At 35.8% G+C, this 25,073-nt stretch overlaps 2 protein-coding genes across 5 annotated transcripts in view; one reads left to right on the forward strand and one right to left on the reverse strand.

Moving 5' to 3' along the window:
* LOC121733398 (calcium/calmodulin-dependent 3',5'-cyclic nucleotide phosphodiesterase 1-like) overlaps window positions 1-25,073 on the forward strand; it is a 366,803-nt gene that overhangs the window by 234,560 nt on the left and 107,170 nt on the right. The gene's annotated exons all lie outside the window — the stretch shown is intronic.
* On the reverse strand, window positions 989-23,341 carry LOC121729416. Its single transcript, XM_042117936.1, has 19 exons — window positions 23,179-23,341; window positions 22,321-22,500; window positions 22,030-22,187; window positions 21,457-21,582; window positions 20,784-21,239; window positions 20,573-20,680; window positions 20,114-20,264; window positions 19,540-19,735; window positions 18,671-18,808; window positions 15,249-15,305; window positions 11,159-11,310; window positions 10,896-11,075; window positions 10,660-10,817; window positions 9,567-10,142; window positions 8,523-8,630; window positions 8,131-8,281; window positions 7,611-7,806; window positions 2,486-2,623; window positions 989-1,058 (listed from the first exon to the last, which is right to left on the reverse strand). The coding sequence occupies exons 1-19, from the start codon at window positions 23,339-23,341 to the stop codon at window positions 989-991; spliced, it is 3,462 nt and encodes a 1,153-aa protein (XP_041973870.1).

The following is a 25,073-nucleotide window of genomic DNA, read 5'->3' on the forward strand; positions in this document are numbered from 1 at the left end:
TGTACTTCTTTATTATTTTATTGAAGTGACTAAATATGTATGGTACCATGGCAACGTCCATCGCTATCCTGTTGCACAAACAATGGTCGCCGTCAGTCTCGAGTTGTAATAATTTACTATAATTATGCTATTATCATAGACTAAGGAAAATTATTTATTTAACAAATGCACTCATCAATATAAAAATTAGCTAGTTGCCGATTCTGAGACCTACTGAATATGCATATAAAATTTGGTAAAAATAAGTAAACCGTTTCGGAGGAGTACGATAACTAACATTGTGACACGAGAATTTTATGTCTTAGATAGTATATTAATATTATAGCGTACTTAGGGCCTGTTTCACCACTTTCTGATAAAGTGCCTAATAGGCTATTCACGACTTTTTTGACAGATTCTCCATACTTGATCTGTTAAGTTAATTGGTGGATAGCCTTATCAGGAAGTGGTGAACCGTGAAACAGGCCCTTAATGTTATCATAATTTTATTTAAACATTAAAACAAGGGGATGTATTTATAAACAGCACTTGGCTATTTTAATTACACACGAAGTGAAATTTTAGTGTAATAATTATTGTAAGTTTATGTAACCCGACCCTACGTGCTCTCATCCTGTACATTAATCAAGGAGATAATTATGTGTAACCCTGGTATAGTATCAGTTTATAACCCTCAACATGAACAAACTTTGACTTTTAACTTTGTATGTTTATTATGTAAAGGATCTAAGAAATTTTACAAATAGCAGATTAAAGTTCGATTAAATATTAAAAGTAACTTGGCGTGCATGAAATCAATACAATATGTTAAAATGTAAAATATTTCTTATTTTATGTAACAGGAACATATTATATACCTACATCTCAATTTCAGAAACATTATAACAGAAAAGGTCTAAATAATAAGCAATTTAATCTTTGGTTTTTATTGCAAACTCTTACAATAAATCGGTATAAGAAATGTGTTTATATTTTTCATCGGATTCTACTATTGGATCAGCTTGAGTACCACAGCTTCGTATTGTTCCACGTTCAGGCTGCTGGCCTCTACCAAATCACTGAAAAAAAAACCGGTTGATTTTTTACGCTGCCGAGTAGACATGCGAGTCGAGAATAAGTAGTCGAAGAAAATGGGTGGGGAAGGCGCCATGTTCAATATCAAGGTTCTCGCACGCGCTCATGGGTACACGCTATTATAGATCAGGATTTTTCAACCAGGGGGTAGCGAAGGTTCTGTAGGGGGTCGACAGAGGTCGGGAAAACCAATTCAGTAGGAGGATTTTATTAATATAATATATTTATAAACATACATGCATGATAAAAATGCTACGGGTCAGGGGGTCACGAAATATTCGCATATATATCGCACGAAATAGTCACATCATGAGAAAGGTTTGAAAAACACTGCTATAAACTACGCTATAAATGATGCTCTAAGAGCCAACGACAGCCAGACTTTTCGTCATTTCATAAAAGCTGAAAGTTTTCCTGTGTGGGGGTCATTATTACCTCTATAGAGGTAATAATGACCAGCAACTATGGAGTTTCGGTTGGGGTAACTTTAGGAGGTATACAGTTCTAAAGATCTACCTAACCTTCGATAAAGTGATAGTTGCTTGCAACTGGTAGATACGGGATACCCCTAAAGTAGACTGTGCGTGGTCTGGCAGTGGGAAGCAGCTGTCATTCATAAGTCCGCCAGTAGGAGACGAAATTCCTACAGTTATTCCGAAGAAAATTATAAGAAAAAACTTTATACATGTCAAATTAAAAAGTAGTTCGCGCGCTACATATATTACGTTTTAACACATGTACACATAATATGAGTAATCATACTCATGTTTCAAGCGGGACGTTCAATTAATATTTAATTTTCAATTATAAATTAATCAGGCTGTCCCGGTCCCTTAACCTTTAATTAATACAGAAATTAATACTAGTTTCCTGCGTAGCGTCAAATTACAGAGCGGCCTGTATAATAATATTATGAATCTACATTAGGGCTTTATTTTAACGTTCGGCTTTCAGATTTTTATACCCATACCTTGTTGAGATAACTAATTAACAGTTATTTATAACTAGATTATTCTTCGTTAACTTATTTATATTAATTATTATAATATTATAGTAGAATCAAAATCTTAAAGCGGTTCACAGACTACATCTATTTACCAAGTTTCAATAGTATAGCTCTTATAGTTTCCGAGAAAAGTGGCTGTGACATACGGACGGACAGACAGACAGACAGACATGACGAATCTATAAGGGTTCTGTTTTTGCCATTTGGCTACGGAACCCTAAAAAATTGGGCATTCAGCGCTTCTACTTTCACAGTAAACTCTCTACAAGGAACACATACAAACCCTTCAGTATGATCACTTAGTTTTGTTACACCCTGTATAATATGTATAAGCATTTAAACCTTTAAAATGTCTTTTGTCAATCTAAAATTATTTTTTTCAGGTAAGCCCAACAAAATACTGACCCGGCGTTTTTGGGTGAGTTGACGCTGCTGACGAGGACCTCTAGCTGTCCAACGACGTTCTCGAAGTACGTCAGGTCGATAGTGTGTGCCACGTCTCTGAAGTTCATCACGACGACGTACATCTCATCCTGATGCCATCTGTTACAATAGACAAAATAATATTATCAATCATGCTATAGTCAAAATGGAGAGAAGAGACAATAGTGGTCATTGACCTTGATTGCCTAGGAGTAATGTGCAAAATTCATCGTAATATGTTTACTTTTGAACCCTCATAAGTATTATAACATGGGGTCAATGACTGCTGTCGCCTCGAATCGCCGTTACATAATCCATAATAAACTGTACATAATACTAGAATTCATGATCAGAAATTCAGGGCACTAGATACCGAAGTCCTTATACTAATCTACAAAACAATAGATTTCAAAACTGAAATGAGAGTGCCAATATCAAAACTGGCAGTTCGACACTCGAGTGTTCGGTAGCTCTACTACACTTATTTGCGCAAGGTTTAATTTCCAATCGTTTAAAATTTATCTGGCATTCTTTACTATTGCATTTTAATCCCTTTAAGTGGAACCAATGTAAGAGAAGGACGAAAAAAGAATATAGGCGGTTTTTTTTTTTTTTAATGAAATAAGGGGGCAAACGAGCAAACGGGTCACCTGATGAAAAGCAACTTCCGTCGCCCATGGACACTCGCAGCATCAGAAGAGCTGCAAGTGCGTTGCCGGCCTTTTAAGAGGGAAAAGGTTAATAGGGGAGGGTAGGGAAGGGAAGGGAATAGTTGAGGGTAGGGAAGGGAATAGGGTAGGGGTTAGGGCATTGGGCCTCCGGTAAACTCACTCACTCGGCGAAACACAGCGCAAGCGCTATTTCACGCCGGTTTTCTGTGAGAACGTGGTATTTATCCGGTCGAGCCGGCCCATTCGTGCCGAAGCATGGCTCTCCCACGTATTATTTATAAATGATGTTGGATTGATGGAAATGTTATAAATGATTATTTTATTATTATGATGACGATGGGTTAAGAGATAAGGTAAGGAATAAAATTACTCAAATAACCGTATTTTGAATGTAGTTTTTTTTTAAATCTTATACTAAAGATGCATGGATCGAAAGGGAAGATTAATTTACGTTTGTAATAAGCAGACGTGAAGTAATTAATCCGAACGCTCATTATGGCCTAATCATGCTAAAGTTCAAACAGCGAATATATATACATAAAAGTTCATATATATATATATATATATATATATATATATATATATATATATATATATATATATATCTCTATCTCTAAATAGTATAAAACAAAGTCGCTTTCCGCTGTCTGTATGTATGTGTGTGTGTATGTATGCTTAGATCTTTAAAACTACTCAACGGATTTTGATGTAGTTTTTTTTAATAGATTGAGTGTTTCAATAGGAAGGTTTATATGTATAACATATGCATAATATGGTAGAGAAACACTGATAATTTTAGAGGTTTCTAATGTTATGTCGTAAATAAATTCATTTTTTTGCGTTTATATTGCAAACGCTGGCTAAACCCTACGAGATAGATCAAAATAATGTACTACAGTATTGTACACCTTAATAAGGTAAACAAAAAAGTCAGCGATGGTATATGTCTATTTCTTAGGGATAACTCACAATAGCCATTTTTGTTCTTTACTTTTTACGAAAAATAATGGCTTATTTACGAAGCGATTTTAACAATTTACAACATTAACCCTTATCCAAATAAACATGTTTGGAAGCTAAGACATTAAATGTAGATTATAATTGTCTTTTACACTATACAATTTCGATCAATACTATAGAAGTTTTCAAACGTATAAACTTACGCGGAATCAAAAAATATGTCGCGCGGCGGCGGCCGAGGGACATAGCGGTTACGGCGGAACCGGCCGGGGGCTCTCATAAGCTTCGGGCTTATGTTATTGTAGTAGATAGTGTATTTCGTCATTGTGTGGTTGTGCAGACGGTAACGCAGAGGAGCAACCACAGCGCTTTCTTTCAAATATTCATTGTTTCTGGTTCTTTGGTTTCTGAATTGTCGATAAAAATATATTTGACTTGGTTAGAAAAACGGACTTTTGTTTTTGCTTTGCGATTGGGTTATTTGTTGCTTTGTGGGTATTACTATACGATCATGCCTGGAAGACGTCGTCGTTCGAACATAGGTCGTAGTACAGTGAATGCCAAAAGAGCACGTTCAGCAAGAGATGAAGAATCGTCAACGGAACGTGAGACTCGCCTCAGCCAGAATAGTGATAGAAATCGGATACAGAGAGAAAGAGAATCGTCTGTAGAGCGTGAGGCTCGCCTCAGTCGGAAAAATGATAGAATTCGGATACAGCGAGAAAGAGAATCGTCTGTAGAGCGTGAGGCTCGCCTCAGTCGGAAAAATGATAGAATTCGGATACAGAGAGAAAGAGAATCGTCTGTAGAGCGTGAGGCTCGCCTCAGCCAGAATAGTGATAGAAATCGAATACAGAGAGAAAGAGAATCGTCTGTAGAGCGTGAGGCTCGCCTCAGCCAGAATAGTGATAGAAATCGAATACAGAGAGAAAGAAAATCATCTGTAGAGCATGAGGCTCGCCTCAGCCAGGATAGGGATAGGCATCGAATACAGAGAGCAAGAAAATCATCCGCACAGACACATAGCAACACCGAACAAAACGAACAACCAAACAGCCACAGACCCGAGAGAGTAACTAATTCATGGGTAAATAAAGAAAATTCTGAAAATTTTTGCGAAACTTTTATCGTTTACGCAGCACAATAGGAAAAATCACCCGATTTTGAAAAATTCTTCATTGGTGCTCCGCTTCTATTGGTCTTAGCGTGATAATATATTATAGGCTACATCCTACTAATATTATAAAGGCGAAAGTTTGTTTGGATGTATGGATGTTTGTTACTCTTTCACGCAAAAACTACTGAACGGATTTTAATGAAACTTTACAATAATATAGCTTATACATCAGAATAACACATAGGCTACAATTTTAACCGACTTTCAAAATGGGGGAGGTGTTATGTTCGTTTTCTTATATTCAACGATTACTCCGCCGTATGTTACCCGATTTTTATATCCACAAAAGTGGTGATCTGATGAAGGATCCATAAGTAATCGAGGGAACTCCTCAAAACTTATAGGGAAACGTGTGGTGACTTCGGTTTCGTGAGAAGTATTCTAAGCATATGCTACCAACAAGTAAGATTTTGCACCGAGGTATACCTGGTATACCGTGGTTCGGAAGGTGCTGAGAGAACTCCTGATTCTTTATAGATACAAGTTTGGGAGTTTCGGCGTTGTTTTAAGAACAGGAACCATATGCTACTATGCAAATTACATTCATCATCATCATCATCATCATCACTACCATATTATACCATTTCATAGTCTTTTAGATCGAGACTCGAGTTTGTCAAGCGATAATTAAAAAAAAATCTTTATTTTATTTCTAAAAATAGTTTGACTATAGGCTATATTATATAATATATTATCACGCTAAGACTAATACGACCAAAGAAACTCAGGAAAATGCGGGAAAAACGGGGAAAATATTTTTTATGGGAAAATGTACGGTTTCTGTAAAATTCCTAATCTACGCGGGCGAAGCCGCGCGGGACATCTAGTATATATATATATATATATATATATATATATATATATATATATATATATATATATAAAACTCAAAGGTGACTGAATGACTGATTGACATAGTGATCTATCAACGCACAGCCCAAACCACTGGACGGATCGGGCTGAAATTTGGCATGCAGGTAGATGTTATGACGTAGGCATCCGCTAAGAAAGGATTTTGATAAATTCCAACTCCAAGGGGTTCAAATAGAGGATAAAAGTTTGTATATAATAATACTTCTTAACGCGAGCGAAGCCGCGAACAAAAGCTCGTATTATTATAAAATTTCAACATTTGTATGAAAATCTGTGTCTCGTAACTTGTTACTTTGATTGCACCTTAAACAATTTAACTCAAGCTAAGGGAGATCGCAGACGACATACTTTTTGTGCGATAGAGTCTGCGGCGCCTGGTTCACAGACTACATCTGTTTACCGAGTTTCAATAGTATAGCTTTGGGGCTATACTATTGAAACTTGGCATAGTATAGCTATGGGGCGCCCATACAGTCGGCATGCCGACTGTATGGGCGCCCCGCGCCGCAGACTCGATCGCACAAAAAGTCTGTAGTCTGAGATCTCCCTAAGTGTTAGAAATTACTTGCACTGTACAATTTTAATTAATCCTTTAAGTCATATTTTTTACTATAACATAATTTATTTATATCTTTACTTATTGCATATTATGTTATTGACGTAGTTATCACAAGTTCAGTGGAACGAAACGATGTCAAGTTTAAGATATCAAAATGTCGATCAAAGTAATAATTTTAATTCGGTAATCCACTTATTGCTATCTATCGTGTCAGTTTAATCTGACACACGAAGAATAGTAACATCTCGCATTACATCGCCTTAAGATGTTGTGATAAGAAACATTTCAGATATCACGGGTCCAATACTATTATTGGTATTATTACGTTATATAACGTACACGTTTTAAATTGTAAACATGATGTGTTGAATTAATATTTAAAACATTATGTACCATCGGGGAAATTGATTCCTAGACATGTGATAGATTAACAGCATTTGGTCGGATCATGTCAATTCAATGTTAATTGTGGCTGGGTTTGACGTAACGCGACCAAACTACGTATAGAATTCAAATTCTCTGATAGTACATAAATTAAAAAATTGTAATGTAGAGTCCTCGACCTTGAAACAGGAAGAAAAGTTTTCCCTCTTTTGGCGATAGGCCAACCTTAACCACTGACGTGGTGCATATTAAGTTCACCCAGTTACTGCTTAGCCAACTTGCCAAAGAAATGTCTAAGGCCTACCACGCACTTTTTTGCAAATTGCGGTCCGCAAAAAAAAAACATTAGCCAAAAATTGCAAATTAGTTTAACACGTCTTTGCGTTTGTAAACTTTTCGTATTATATATTATATATAGTAAGGCTCGATTCATAGGAAAATTAGTATGAAAGCGGTTCATATTAGTTATATCTTAATGCTTACCTTCTAAAAGCGAATACGTCCGAATTGAATGCTACGGACTCGTATCTTCCCTGTCTGAAGGTAACTTCGGTTCGCAATTGAGACAAAAATTTGTACACATTCAAATGAGATTTCTCAACATTCCTTTGAACTTCGACGTTCAAGGTTTCATAGCCGTCTGCTACAGGCAGCCATGTCTTGTCACTTGTCGAAAATCCTGCAACAAAATAATAATATCTAATATATTTATCATATTCATATTTTTATATCTGCAACTTTATTATACATACACTGGATAATGATGACCAATGCACCGAAATTCGTTTTTCGCATGAGAACCGTATATTTTTCCGAAACAAAAACTGCAACCTACCTAAACCTTTCCCACCCATCAAGTATTTGTATTTCCATACTAAATTCCGTCTAAGTCAGTTTAGCTGCATATATATTGTATTATAATATGTGGAGTGGTAACAGATAGACCGACTGACATAATTTCCTATTAATAATATTCGTATATTTTTTATTTTTGACGACTTACCTGCATTCATTTCAGAGTTCCATTGGAATGGAGTTCTTTCCGGGTCTCTCGATGATTCTTCGTACTTCAGCGGATCGCCTGTGTTACACGCACTGGGATCTACTGTATCTTCCCAGCTTATCCATCCATCAACCATGCCTATTTCCTCGCCCTAGAATAAAAAATGTGATTTACATATTCAATTTAGACACCTAAAATAGTAACAGTCCCATTCCAACACCTTTAATAAGGAAAATCTTGTAATTGATTTTTGCAATTATAGTTTCTAGTGCATTCACATAATATATATTTCAATGCAACCGACAAGTATGATGCTTTGTGATGATGAACTATAAAGCTTTTATAATCATAGGAATTATTGATTGATTATTACTGATGAATGATGAACTTACCATGTATGTCACAGCAATTCCAGGAAGTAACAGCACAATCATGTTGATTGCGTCAACCGATTCCGGACTGAATCTTGAGGCAACTCTGTTGTTATCGTGATTACCAGCCTGAAAATATTGTATATTTATACGTCTTTAAACTTTAAAATATACCTTAAAATTTAAAGTATACAGTTATAAGTGGATGTAAAAAAGGAGTAGTTGGAGGTACTCTAAACCGAAATCAATCCAACCCCGTTCCAACTTATAGGATAAAGTTGGGATTTCCTCCACGTTCTCCCGAGAACAGTTTGTGTCGACTGCATAACTCCTAAAGTTGTAAATGATTGTACCGAGTCTGCCTAGGGAGTTTTCTCTTTGAGGTAGATATTACTTTAATGTATAAGCCAATAACGGCTCCGCTTTGTTCGCACTTCGGAGTCTGAATATCACAACCTTTTTGCTAACATTAAAATTTGTAACATAAAAAGTGAAAGGTTTTGCGACGTTGATTGTTTAAAAAAAAGGGTAGGTTCAAAATATTTTTTAAATTCAGCGTGCTAAAAACTTCAAGAAAAAAGTAATAAAATCGGCCAAGTGCGAGTCGGACTCGCGTACTAAGGGTTCCATACCGTTCGCGTTATCTATAACGCGACGCAAAAACATGCCAGAAATTGTGTTTTTTTGTACGGGAGCCCCCCCCTCAAATATTTATTTTAATACATTTTTAATATTATCTATTAAATTAGGTACACATATAATTCAGGATTATATGAAAATTTCAAGTGCCTACATCTTGCCATTATTGATATCGAGCAAAAAAAGGCAAAAAAAAAACATGTTTGCTGTATAGGAGCCCCCCTAAATATTTATTTTATTTTATTTTTAGTATTAATTGTTGTTATAGCGGCAACACAAATACACAATCTGTGAAACAGAAGTCTAGCTATACCGGTCTTGAGTTACAGCCTAGAGACAGACAGACAGACAGACAGACAACGAAGTCTCAGTAATAGGGTCCCGTTTTTACCCTTTGAGTGCGAAACCCTAAAAACTACAACTTACCACCCAGTTAGCTAATTTATCGATCGGTTTGAATGTTAAGAATTTGTCGATGGCATATTTCATTTCTGCCGCTGTAGATTCCCCGTTGACATCAGAAATAAGAACAAAATTGAACGGCATTTGAGCGCCATCGCGTACACCGTCTCCAAAATATCTCATCGTATTTTGTGGATTTGTGTAAACTTCTGTCATCATGACTCTAGACATTCCATCCTTTGCTTTATATTCTTCTAATACTTCCCTCCATAGGTAAATCTGTTCGTAGGTCTCGTCCAGATCCTTGGTGTAAATGTGGTCGAGATAATCGTAGTGGTTGGGATCGTCGAGCCTATTTCCAGATATCGGTTCGTCGGGCACTTTACCGTCAATCTTTTCGGCTTCGAATAAGTGTGCACAAGCGTCGACCCTGAACCCGGCTACTCCCTTGTCTAACCAGAAACGAAGGATATTTTTCATTTCTTCTACGACGTCAGGGTTGCGGTAGTTGAAGTCTGGCTGGCCGACGACGAACTGGTGCAGATAGTATTTACCTACTTCCGGCCTGTACTCCCAGGCACTGTCTCTGAACACGCTCAACTGATGGAAAAGATAATAAAAACCTGTTTATGATTAACCATTTTTATTTATTAAAATAATATTTAAGTTTAATAATGTATAAGAGGATTTAATCACTAAATCATTAGTTAAATAAAATATTTAAATTAAATAAAGTATTAATAATATGTTGTAATATAATCATAATTGCATTTGTTGTATGTTGCATTTTTGTTCTGGGACAGAAAATAATGTAAGATAATATAATAATTAATTTATTATAACTATTTTTCGCGTAGAAATAATAATAATCACGACTATAAGATATTATTTAAAAATAATACAGTAAACTTGAGAATGAATCCGTTGCCCCTAGCTCGTCGAGAAAAATATTTAAAAAATGTAGATAGAATGTAGAGTCCCGCTTAGTAGTATTTTTTTAAATTAAAACTATATTAAATATACTTCGCTATAATGGGACTTAGTGCTCAAGATTATGCTTCTTAACGTATTAGAATAAAAAACTAAATACATATTATCTTATACATTCAATACTTACCCAATTGCTAGGTGGGTGTAAATTTCCATTTTCATCTTCGATACCGTCTTCCCATACAAAGTAATCCAAATATTTCTCGTGACCTTTCAACGCTTCGTCGAACCAATAACTTTCATTACTGCCATGATTCGGGACGAAGTCCAAAATAATTTTAATATCTGAAATGGATGTGGTTTCCTTACATCAAAATGTTAAGTTTAATGATTTAGATAGAGCTGTTATTAGTTTTCTCTTACCTAGTTCATTAGCTTTAGCTATCAAGTTTTCGAAATCCTCCATAGTGCCGTATTCCTCTTGTATGTCATAGAAGTCTGAGATGTCGTATCCGAAGTCGTACATCGGCGACTTGAAAATTGGCGACAGCCATGTCGCTCCAACGCCGAGCTCCTTCAAATACTCCAATTGAGATGTTATTCCTGCGAAAACAACCGTACAGTTATTACAAAAATACCTGATTTCTGTTGTATGTTTACTCAGAAAATTTGTATGTTTCTTTTACCTTTAATATCCCCAATACCATCGCCATCACTGTCCATAAAAGACCGAGGGTAGATTTGATAGAATATAGTTGTCTCCCACCAATCTAATTCTCTATCCGCAGTCGCGTGGCCAAAAATGACCAACGCCTTCAGTAGCAAAATTGTAGCGAGCCTGTAAAAGTAATTTGTAAAACTTTATTTTGATTAGAAAATAATGGTAGCACAATAAAAAATTCTATTGCTTATATTATACCACAAAAAGGAGTATTAATAATTATTGTTAATACAATTTTATGTAAAATATCAAACATTTGAATAAAATCTAAATTTTCATAGAATAAGTTTCAAGCTGAAGTTTAAAGCAACAAATATTCTCTAATAAGATTTTACTCTATAAAGTCTAGACTTAAACAAAAAACTTTTAATTTATTCTGAGTAAATCGAAAAGCTTTTCGTATATTGCACATTCATTGCTATCGAATTAATCACGAAACGTATAGGAACTAGGAAGCAAAGGCTTATTTGCTCAGGAATCCAATACTCCTAAAATCTACGAAAAAAAATAGAGATTCATTTCAACTTATTAAAATTTTATTTACCGTTATAAAACTTTCTTAGGCCTGTTTTCACCAACCGCTTCCTAACGCTAAGTGGTAAAGCCTAGCGGCCATTAATGGTATGTATCCTTGAAGATTTCACGAATTTTTGTATGTCACGTTCATCCTTAGGGCGTAAGAACTTTTGCAAAACATTTCATTTTTTTTAAATGTGTTTGTTTTAAAAGATATTCGCAAAGATCGCTAGGCAACACGTCTGAGCGGAGACCGTTGGTGAAAACAGGCATTAGTGTCATAAAGTCTTTATGAGAATGTTAAACATTTCTTATTGTAATTTAAATTTTCAAAAATCTTACCTCATCGTTTCCAAGTGGCACTAGCAGTCAAAATAAACCACCTTAACCTTTATATACGAAGTTCTAGCTGAGATAAGCCAGAATATTCCATTAAATGATAAATTTTTGGCTTATCACATCTATCCACTTCACAATTGGTTAAATTTTCCTTGGGATAATGTTGGCTATATTTTGTCTTCTTAAATTTCTTCACGAAGTTCTTCGTAGTGTTAGTAAACGTACAATATTCATGGAGAGCTTTTTTTATTAAACGTGGGAGAGCCATACTTCGGCACGAATGGGCCGGCTCTGCCGGAGAAATACCATGTTCTCACAGAAAACCGGCGTGAAACAGCGCTTGCGCTGTGTTTCGCCAAGTGAGTGAGTTTACCACAAGCCCAATCCCCTACCCTTTTCCCTTCCCTACCCTCTCCTATTACCCTATTCCCTTTTAAAAGCCCGGCAACGCACCTGCAGCTCTTCTGATGCTGCGAGTGTCTATGGGCGACGGAAGTTGCTTTCCATCAGGTGACCCAATTGCTCGTTTGCCCCCTTATTTCATTAAAAAAAACTATAATAATCGGTTTCAATTTCTTCTAAATGTAAGTAAGACTGCCAATAATGCCATTTAATTATTACGCCGTCAACCAAGTGAAATGCAATGCACTTTACTGTGGTAGAGTTATTTTTTTAACAAACAGATCGATATTAATAGAAAAATAGCGTGTTAAATGTTGTACGATCACGTGCCCAAAGAATAAAGACGGAGTCCCTTATTAACTGAGACTTCGCTGTTTATGTCCCTCCCTTATTATGTCCAAGTTATGTATTTCATCAGTATACTATTATATGAACGCTGTTAAGCATTAATTATTGTATATCATCCCAAAAGAAAATTACTTTTATACAATGACGAGTCTAGCTATCGCTGGCCCTTAGGTTATTTACCTTATGCCTTCTTGAATAAATAGAGTCCTTGGACGATGGTAACTTCACGCACTTGGCAAAAACAGGCAATAAATCAAGCTAGTTTTTAGCCTCAAGTTACTTTTTAGTAAGCCGCTTTTTACTGCCAAATCATGACTTGTGCTAAAATTTCAGCCATCAGGCCGTATTATTTTGTAGGTATACTAGTATTGTAGTTGGTGTTTGGTCAAATCGTTTAGAGATTCCACAAATAAACTTTGGCAAAACAATCCTGGATTATACAGGTAAAGTTTAAATTCATATCGACATAAAACTTTTATAATTTAAACTTAGTTCGGTCGACATATTTCCACCTGACGTCCACTAGTAGAGAGTTATAACTGTATAAAAGAGGTAATATTATAAAAAAATATTATTTATGTACCTACTCACATGAGGGTAAACAAAAATTATTATAATTTTTTACTGGAAATAAAATTTTTCCCACAAGTTTATCGATCGCATTGAGATAGTGATTTTTTTCGAGATAAAAGTCACTCTTTCTTTTCCAAGTAAATATTTTTATTAGTATCCCCATATCAATTTCACTAAAATCAATTCAGCGTTTTAAGTCTGAAGAAATTACAGACAGACACACTTATACATAATATATATTATAATAATAATAGCTCCCACACCGGTTTCGGTGACGATGGTCGGTTTCTTTGAACCCAGGCCAGCTACGCAGGAGTAATTTTATAGTGCCCAAGTGTGTGCGCAGTACACAAGAGCACTCTCTATTCCTTTACCGACACGACCGGCGAGAGATCAGGCGCAGGACCGACTTTTTACATGCCCATCCGACGCATGGATCATCTTACTTGTCAGACAATCAGGCTGCGTTGTCCTAACCAAACTTGGAAATAACATGTTTCCAACGCGGGAATCGAACCCACGGCCTCCGAGTCAAGAGCCGCGCTCTATACCACTAGACCACGGAGGTGTTATCATCATCATAATATTAATACGGGAACGAAAAACTTTGTAACCCGTTTTACGAAAAATGGGGAAATGTGGGTGCATGAAATTTTGCACAGTTTTAGTTTATATGGTGAAGAAGTGCATCGAACTAATATTATTTTGAAATTATGCTTTTTTTAACAAATGAATCATTACACACACTACAACACACACACATGAGAAATTACAGATAATGAAGAAAGAGTATAAGACATACGAATTATACTCTTTTATATTTTATGGTTGAAGTCTGTTGACACAAGTTGACAAATTGAAAATGGATAGTTTTTTTATTGAATCTAAGATACTATTAAACAATGCTTACACGGCCAATCTGAGATCAGCTAAGTCCCAGAGACAGAGTTAAAAAAAATTTGATAAAGTCAATATTTTTTACAAAATATAGGTAGTAGTCCTAATGTCATTGAAACTAACGTCGAATTTCGACCATTGGGCGATCTCTAGTAATTATAATATTATAATAGGTACTAGATGACGCCCGCAACTCCGTTACGCCAAAACCCGTTTATCGCGCGGGAACCGTACATTTTCTGGGATAAAAAGTATCCAATGTCCTTTCCCGGGACTTAAGAGACTCCCCACTATACAAACGTTGTCCCCTGTTTCCTCCCTGGATAATGCTAGTAGATTTATAATTTTTTTCCTGAATATCTACGGCCACTAATACAATGTCCCTATGTTTTCTTTTTTTTTCATAACTTAATTATTAAATAAGATATGAACTTTCAAAAACCCAAAAAAAAGCCAGATTTTCCGCTGTGTTCAAACATCCAGAAAACAGATTTGGCTAAATTATACAAAAAAAATAATAGGAACACAGCTCAAGCCTTTCTTTAATATTTAATAAAATAAGTACTTAAATCGGTTAAGTCCTGGAGAAGGAATCAGGGGACAACGAATTGTTGATTTTCTGCAGTTGTCTCTATCGCGTTCTGCGGTATAGGCTTGGGTTAAGGGAGACAGCTATAGGTATTAGACGTACTTTTTTTTAATTTCTCTAGCCCCTGGTGTATCCTCTTAAAGTATCTCGTGTCAAATTTCAGCAAAATCGGTTCTGCGGTTTGAGCGTGAAGAGGTAACAGACAGACAGAGAGACAGACGGACAGACACACTTTCGCATTTATAATATTAGTAAGTATGGAAGTATGGATTGGAAGGGAGTATAATGTTTTGTTTATACTGTACTATAATAAATATAATAATTATGATAATGTAAAATAATTATTAAACAAGAGGTTATTTTGAAAATTTTATTGTATTTTTAATGAAGTCGTAGCACGATACTCTCATTTGGCGCCACGGGTAGAGCCGACACGTTGACGATGTCCCTGTAAATAATATTGAATTATAGTTTCAAATCTATATATATATTTTTTTATGAAATAAGGGGGCAAACGAGCACCTGATGGAAAGCAACTTCCGTCGCCCATGGACATTCGCAGCATCAGAAGAACTGCAGGTGCGTTGCCGGACTTTTAAGAGGGAATAGGGTAATAGGGGAGGGTAGGGAAGGGAATAGGGTAGGGGAGGGGATTGGGCCTCCGGTAAACTCACTCACTCGCCGAAACACAGCGCAAGCGCTGTTTCACGCCGGTTTTCTGTGAGAACGTGGTATTTCTCCGGTCGAGCCGGCCCATTCGTGCCGAAGCATGGCTCTCACACGTATAAACAATTTTTTTTCGAATCTTATAATATTTTGGCGCGTAGATGAAGTATGACAATTTCATCCACGTGCCAAAATATTTATATAATTCTATACTCTTATTGCACGTTGACAAATTAAAACTGCAGCAATAATCTAGTAATTGCTGACTATTATTTCCTGTGATTTTCCTGCATTTTTTCTCAAAATGGACTTGAATTAGTTCTCAATACGTCCTCAATTTTCTCAGAACTAGCCGTTATGTTCGTGCAGAAAGGCATTCGTGAATTGGTTTTTGCCAGCCGGACGCCGCCGAATAGAGAGGAATGACCAGTGACGGATTAACCCTAATAGTAGGGGAGGTAGTGCTATCGTTTGCTAAGTCATTTCATACCGACCAAATTTTTGTCCAGCGGTAGCCTAATATTTATCAATCAACATAATCAGCGTCAGTCGCCGCACCCGTGGTGGAATGTTAACTGAGAGTATTTCAAAGTTGTAAAAAAAATAATTGCGAAAAGTGATTTTATACCGAATGAAAATTTTATGGATGATTATTGAGGTCATACTTAACCAAAAATGCACCGTCAGCCGTATCGCAGACGGGGGATTCAACGTCAGTCGCGTTACTGAACTATGTTAAAAAAGTTAAAATATAAAGTCATTTCATACCGTACAAAATTTATACAGGTGAATGTTGATACCTTTTTAATAATAAAGACCACCGTCAGTCGTTAATATGCGGGTGGAAAGCCCGTCAGCCAGCGATATAAGTTATAACCAATATAGCCCTATTTCGCGCTCAATGTATCCTAGGGTGTCGCGTAGACGACATTTCCACCTGCAAATATTCAGCTGACGGCGATTTTCGTTTGAATTAACCATTAAATTGTCCCACATAGCAATTTTAAGTAATTAATTCGATAGTCAATATTTGTGAAGAAGAATTATATACTAAAACTAAAATAACACCTACCGAACCTGAACGTGTATAATCTAGATATGAAGCTTTATTGGGTGCGAATTGGGAACGTTTTAATGTCAATTCAATACGATTCCCAACAACAACTTTGAGATACTCTCAATTTTTATTCCACCCATACTGGAGTAGCTAACGATCAAAACTCTTATGTATTAATAGAATAGTATTATTGTTACGATTTTCGCTCGGTATGAAATTACTTTTTAAAATGAGCGCGACCTCCCCTACTACAAGGGTCAATTCAGACAGCAACGCGACGCGTAGATCGCTCTATGCATTTTTAAATTTGTGCTGAATTGACAGATTTTGTGAGCGTGAGACGTCTTGAAAATCTGTCAAATCCACACTTTAGAAATGCATTTACGCGCGCATCGCGTTGCTGTGAATTGACCCTGAGATGTCTTGCAAGTCTGTCAAATCCACTCAAATCCATACAAATTTAGAAATGCAAAATCTATACGTCGTGTTGCAGTCAGTATTGATCCTTAATTAAATTAAGCAATTGCCTAGGCCTAGTGTATCACGTCTGAGGGTGCACCATTAGAGTAAAGGTTCAAATAGCGATTCTAGTTGATATACGAATAGGCATGAATTGCTTAGGCATTAGGGCATCAATCCGTCACTGTCGATGACTTAAGTTGCTTTGCTCTTTCACTAGCAATAGTCAATCCAATTATCTCCTTTTAATTCAATCCAGTATTTTGTGTGTGAGGAAGAGACAGTCACCTCGCTGAACAGCTGAATTTCTTTGTATCCGGCGACCGGACTCAGTAAACATACAGTGAGATCTTAGTTTATATTATAATCACGACGACCTGGCTGTCGATTTTCTGAATAGGTAGTCAAGTGTCATTAAAACGAAGATTTTTTAATATTTTATAACAAAAGTAACCTTGGTACTGTTTTGGATACATTTAAATAATGTTGTATTGTGTAATTTAAAAGAGTATTAACCAATGATGAAATACTCAAATCAGATATGTTACTGCCGCGCGCGTTGTGAAGCTTCAAATACGGCCCAATTGGGCTGTCTGTTGTTTAGTCTGAATCGAGCGCAGTCACGAACGTGCCGCGTCTTGTCTTACCTAAATAAATTGAAAACGACGTCGTGCGTGTTTCGAAAATGTACCAATTATAACTCGAAAGTAAACAAAACACATGGAATCTCTTACCACATGTCTTGATTGCAATAAGTACCTCGATTATTTACATTTTCAATTATTTTTTCGAACAATCTGGAAAAAACCGAATTTCCGTCATAGCTCAGGTGAAGAAAGAGACAGCGATACGATTCGACGTTTAAAAATAAAACTGTCTCTTTTATGTAAATGGTTTTTCGTATCTTTTGTTTCACTTATCTGTCAAATTTGTCAGCAATTTTGAATTTGAAAATGGTTCGGAAGAGATTTAAGCCGGAAGATAGTATGGACACAATAGACATAACGACCAGTAGTTCAACTGCAAAGAGACGGACAGGTTTCAATATCTGTCAAATTCGTCGGGTTTCACTAGGATTATAAACGGAATGTGCCTCGCGCTGGCTGATATAATTTATTTTTAAATATTTAAAATAATGATTTCAAAATTGGATTCCGACAATTTTAATCACATGTGCCAAAACACAAACAACAATACGACCAAAGAGGAATACGTCCAGCGAATATGTCGTAGTTTTAAATTCGTAGGTAACAAGTTAACAACCCTAGCAACGATTTTCGTCATAATACGTCAAATTTAAAAATTTCAACATCAGTTCTAAGATGGCATACTCTATCATTCTGTCTACTCTGGTATGGACGTAACATATATGTATAAGTAGAACATCATTGGTATTAACTATATAATTATCATAACATCGTAACTTTATCGACTTTATTAAAAGTATATTATGTTGAAGCTTAATTCATAATTATTGATATAATTAGGCTAAACACATTTAAAGACATGTGTTGGTGATGATGGGTAAAGATGTAATAAAAACTTTATTGCAAGTTATGAAAATAAAGATAGGGCAATAAATCCAGGAACGCTTAAAGACAAAGGAATTATTGCGTGCAAGCGACTCTCACCCTTCCTGCTTAGGAGACTCCACACTCGTAATGACGACACTCGCATCCCCACTCACGTTCTCGAGATACGTCAAGTCAAGGATATGGTCTTTATCATGCAGGTTTATAACCACCAAATATGTTTCACCCTTGTACCATCTGAAAAATACGTAATATGAATTTACGTCTGGCACTGATAGCGTTGTATTTGGTTCATAATACTTGTGTTATGATTGTATCAGTTTAATTTTATGTTTAATTGCTAGCTGTCCCGGCAAACGTTTCTTTGCCATATAAAGTATTTCACCCGTATTATTTTATTGAAGTGACTAAATAAGTATGTCACCATGGCAACGTCCATCGCTATCCCGTCAGTCTCGAGTTGTAATAATTTACTCAATTTATTCAACAAATGCACTTATCAATATAAAAAGTACCCAGTAGCCGATTCTCAGACCCACTGAATATGCATATAAAATTTGCTTAAAATCAGTAAAGCCGTTTCGGAGGAGTACGCAGCCTAACATTGTGACACGAGAATTTTATACAGGGTGTAACAAAAATAAGTGATAATACTTTAGGGTGTGTACGTGTTCCTTGTAGACATTTCACTGTGAAAGTAGCAGCTCTGAAAGACGAAATTTTTTTTTCACTTTTGTATGGGCAAGGGCCCGAGCGTCACGAGTTTCCCCATACAAAAGTGAAAAAATTTTTTGGTCTTTCAGCGCCGCTACTTTCACATTGAACTCTCTACTAAGAACACGTACACACCCTAAAGTATTATCACTTATTTTTGTTACACTCTGTATATAAGATCTAGCTACTTAGCTGGAATTTAGTACAAGCAAAAGATATTTTCTCAGATTAAAAGGCTGTGTTTTATTTGTTACCTTCGGAATACTAAAACGTCTTCATTGAAAGCCAGCGATTCATATCGTCCGTATTTGAAGGTTTTTTCTTGGCGCAATTCAGCTAAGGCTTGATAAACCTTCAGATGAGATCTCGCTGCTGCCTTTTGAACTTCTACGTTCACTAGTTCATAATTATCAGCCATAGGCAGCCATGTTTTGTCAGCCGTAGAAAAACCTGTTAATTTTGCACATTAGTTTCGACTTCAGATCAATTGAATCCCTCCCAAACAGTATCTACATACTACAACATACAAGTAGTAAAACTTTACAGAAAGCTGAACGTATCTTTATTAACGACAATGTGTAATGACAAAAGTATAGTAAATATTATCAAAATAATATATTCTATCGATCACATACTATTTTAAGTCACATTTATTACATATTTTGTACACTGCGTAAACTTGCGAGAGATGCGCTTGAAGGAAACAGGTCATGTTATAAAAGTGTGGCGCTATTAATTACTTTTTACTCCTCCGGTTACGAGAATCGCTGATGAACAATTAACGCGACACTGACACTTTTATTTCACGAGACAACAAAGATTAATTACCGGCATTTTTCTCAGCGTTCCAATGGAACGGCGTCCTCTCTGGGTCGCGTGACTCTTTGTAGTAGTTTATTGGGTCGTTAGTATTGCATCCTGACGGGTCAACGGTGTCCTCCCAGCTCACGTAACCATCCTCCATACCGAGTTCCTCGCCCTGGAAATATATGGGAGGTAGCAATAGGAAATACCCACTAATTGTAAATTAACAAGAACGGACGAGATAGACAAGATAAAATCTGGTTTTTGTTTTGTCAACGTTATCTCAACAACTGGTTGTGGATCAGCTAACTTATCGGAAGCAGACATCGAAAACACGGTTTATGAAAGTGAACTATATTATCATAGGGAGAGATCTAAACATTCAAGCTAGCGCTGCCGTCTTTTTATACCAGCACAGTGGGAAAAAAGTTTTAATATATTTTTAATGCGTATTTTCTCTTGATATCTCGATAAGTTACCTACCATATAAGAGACTCCAACACCAGGCAACAATAAGACAACCATGTTCATGGCATCTACGCGTGTAGGTCCAAATTTAGTTGCCATTCTACTGTTGTCATGATTACCAACCTTAAAAAAATATTACATTAGTTAATAAGCTCTAAAATTTTTAAATGAGTTCATTAATTAAGTTCTTATTTTAAATAGAAAGGGTATAGAGAAATCTACATACCACCCAGTTAGCATTTTTATCAATTGGCTTGTAAGTCAAGAACTTTTCAATCGACCTCTTCAGGTCAGGAGCTGAAAAATCACCATTGATATCTTCTATGAGGGCAAAGTTAAAAGGCATCTGAGCACCGATTCTGTCTCCTTCACCGAAATACCTCATAACGTTTTGAACCGTAGCATAAACTTCAGTCATCATCACTCTAGGCATGCCGTCTTTTGCGGCAAACTCCTCGAGGACATCTCTCCAATCGTAAACCATGTAGTACGTTTCATTTCTGTCCTTGGTGTAAATGTGGTTTAAGTAGTTGTGTGAATCTGGGTCCGCGTCGATGTCGCCCGAACGCGGTTCGTCGGGGTACTTTCCACCGTAAAGCTCTTTATCTACTTCGAATAAGCAATTCACTGCATCGACTCTAAACCCGGCTACTCCTTTCTCGAGCCAAAACCTTATAACATTCTGTAAAATAAAGAATTAGAATCTAAAGATCTTTAGAAGGTTATAAAAAAATTAAGAAATTTGTTTTTTATAAATATAATATTATAATTATTAATTAACGTTTCAAATACTATCACAACTGATACAGCTTGAGATACCGCATAGTATAAAATAAAAAATCAGGCCAAAAATTTGTCTGAGAAACGTGATTCGATCATTGTAATATTATGTAGCATACCTTAATTTCCTCTGCCACCTCAGGATTGCGGTAGTTGAAATCGGGTTGACCGACAGCGAATTGATGCAAATAATATTTCCCAACTTCATCCCTCCATTCCCAAGCGCTGCCTCGGAAATGACTTAGCTGAAAAATATATCTTGCTGGATAAACTAAGATGAGAAATACTTTTACCGTTGAAACAAACTATCTGGATGTTTTACCACCACTAGAAATGCGAGTGTTTTTATACAAACTTATAACATTATAAAATTAGTAAAAGTGCGTTTGTCTGTCTGTTTGTTTTTTACCTTTACGTTTAAACAGCTAAACCGATTCAGATGAAATTTGGTATGGAGATACTTTGAGAGTACAGAAAGGACATGGGATAATTTTTATTGCAAAAAATGTGCTGTTTCCGCGTGATAAATGAATATCAGCACAACGGAGGCAGTCATCTAGTTGTTAAGTAATTGGGTACAGGTCGAAATACCAAATAATAGAGTTAAATTGTTTACATCAATATAGTAATGAAGCTCTGGATTACAAGAGATTCATTATATTGTCGATATTATTTTGATAAATAATATTTACCCAATTATTTGGCGGTTGTCTATTGCCTTCCTCGTCAATAATCCCGTCCTCCCAAACGAAGTAGTTGTAATATTTCTCGTTGCCGTTGAGGGCTTCTTGGAACCACACGCTCTCGTTAGAACCATGATTGGGCACGAGGTCGAGAACAATTTTTATATCTGAAAAAAAAACGGTTTTATTCCGAACAATTATCCATTAATTTATCGATTTAAACAATTGACAATCACATTTAACTGATTTCTATCAAATTAATTATTGTTTATATTTTAACTTTAATCAAAGATTACCAACCTAGTTCGTTTGCCTTCGCCATGAGTTCTTCGAAATCTTCCATGGTGCCGAATTCATCATGGATAGCATAAAAGTCGGAAATGTCATATCCGAAATCGTACATGGGAGACTGGAATATCGGTGACAGCCATATCGCTCCAACACCGATCTCTTTCACGTATCCTAATTTTGATGTGATTCCTGCGATGAAAGTGTTATAAATTAGATAAGTATTTAGTATAGAAGGTCGTGTGTATAAAAAAATCTGACAAGACTTACCGTGCAGGAGCAAGTACAGGATACAATAATTATTGTGGTACATGTAATTGAGTACTCTAGAATATGGCATTACATATACATTATAGTGCTCCTTATTATCGACGTGACGTAAAAATTACAACCATTATACTTCGTGACTGGTGAGACATGTTCAATATTTGATATTTGGCTATTATATTAGATGAAAAAAATATATATAAAAAAATAATATCAATTGATCACCGAGTCAATGTAGCTTAAAGTCAAATAATTATTTACCCAAGGGAAGGGTAGCGGCGCGGTGTTTCTTTGGTGGCGCACTGCGCCGCCGCGCCGGCCGCATAGTATGCCTACTCGCCTAGACGCGTAATTTACTTAGAGTCCATGATTCAATTATTTAAAAGGAAATTCGGTCAATAATTAAGTAAGTACTTAATTTTATTATATAATTATAATGAGAATCGAGTACACAGTACTCTCCTTAAGTCATGTCTCCTGTAATTGAACATGTATCACCAGTCTGAATATTGTAGAATACAGATCGCAAAATGTATCTCAAAACGAACAATGTTAAATACAACCAATAGGGACCATTGTAAACTAAAAAACTGGAAGCCTCACCCTTGAGATCACCAATACCGTCCCCGTCACTGTCGGCGAAGGACCGCGGGTAGATCTGGTACAGAATACTGGTCTCCCACCACTCCAAGTCTCTCTCGTCCTCCCTGATGACGTGGCTGTGGCATAACGCCACTACAAGGGGGAAAAGCCACAATGTCCTCATGTTGCAAGTTACAACCGACGAATGCAACTGAACTGAACCGACTGAACACTCCGGGATCCCATTTTATCCCCAGCAATGATACGAAGATTAATGTGTCAAAAATTGAAAACAACGTTGATAACTGATAAGCAACGCAGAAAATGTACCAATCTGTTGGGGAAACTCGTTGGAATACACGTCGAATGTATTTAAGAATATGAAACTACACTTGAATACAGTTACATAAAGCACAATGTATTTTAGAAAATAATACTGATAAACGCATAATATTATACAGGGTGTTACAAAACTAAGTGATAAAACTTTAGAGTTTGTATATTGTTACTTGTATCCCTTATATTGAGTTCACAGTGAAAGTGGGCATTTTCAAAAAAATGTGTACCCCTGGTTTTTACCTTGTCCCTTGACTTCGCTACAGATTATTTGTAAAAAATTACATACTAACATTTTGTAATTTTAATGTAGGAGCATAAACAAGTTTTCTTTTATTAAAATACATTCACGTTTGTATATAATTTTATTTAGTATGAGATTTATAAGGGTTTTTAAGTACCGAAACCTATTAAATTCACCTGTCCCCTTCCCAGAAGTTGTAACAAAATCTTTAATAACTATTTTTTTTCTTAAAGTAAGTTACTTAAAAAACTTATGTTAGATTCTTAAATACTTAATGTATCAATTGAATGTCTTGTTATTGAAAAATCTAACATAATTTAACTACAAATTAATTAAAATTATAATCATGAAAAAACAACCCGGCCGGAATGTTCGGTTTAGTGACCGTTTTTTTTAGTTTTATAAACATACTACAAAAATATTTTCGGCACTAAATGATAGCACTATATTTCATTGTACATCGAGAAACTTCAATTTAAATTTAGTAGTTAAAAATCTGCTACAAGACGCGGACGCAGGTTGGATGGTTCTTCAGGAACGGTTTATTTGTTCAGATAAGTGACCATATTTTGTAAGCATTATTATACTTTCTCCAACTGTTTTTACTGTTGACACGTTGCAAAATTAGTTTAGTATTTAGTATAAAAAATGAAATTGTGATAACTCTTATCGGTTATTTACAAACACTTTAAAAGTAAAAGAAAGTAATATTACGTGACTTCCGACTTGTGACTTTTCGTATGGTCACATATAATGGAACGGACAAGTCACAACAGGCGGAAAGCATAAGGCTTAGTTCACATTTTAAATAAATTATTTTTTTATTCACGGTTTTATTATGAAAATTGGAGATTTTTAAACTGGTACGATTAACGTACAAATATATTTTTTATTACTTATGTGTTAAGGTGACGCCGCGTTAAAGTAAAAAACCGTTTTGGATATGTTTTAGATTGCTAGTTTTCTATGAAAGGCCGGCCCGGCCTCTCACAGAAAACAAGCAATGGAACAGCAAAAAATGGAAAGGGCGTAAGTGACAAAATAGTTTTGTCGCGTAATTTAAAAACCATAAATACATTTCATATAAGCTATGGGCAAATTAAAGTGTATGCTTGAACCAATCCATGTACATTTTTGGAAGCTTAAATCACTCTTCTCTGTAGGGAAAAATAGGAATCCTTTTTTTTTACACAGGTCTATTTGATTGATTATTCTGTGTTATAAAAGTTGACCAATCGTGTTATGCTATGGGTAAATCAAAGACAAAGACATGATAAATACTGACAATGAACTTTAATTTCTTAGCTTTAGTTATTGCTGAGAAAAATCGATATCG

This window comes from Aricia agestis, chromosome 1 (genome assembly GCF_905147365.1).
Source record: "Aricia agestis chromosome 1, ilAriAges1.1, whole genome shotgun sequence".
NCBI lineage: Eukaryota > Metazoa > Arthropoda > Insecta > Lepidoptera > Lycaenidae > Aricia > Aricia agestis.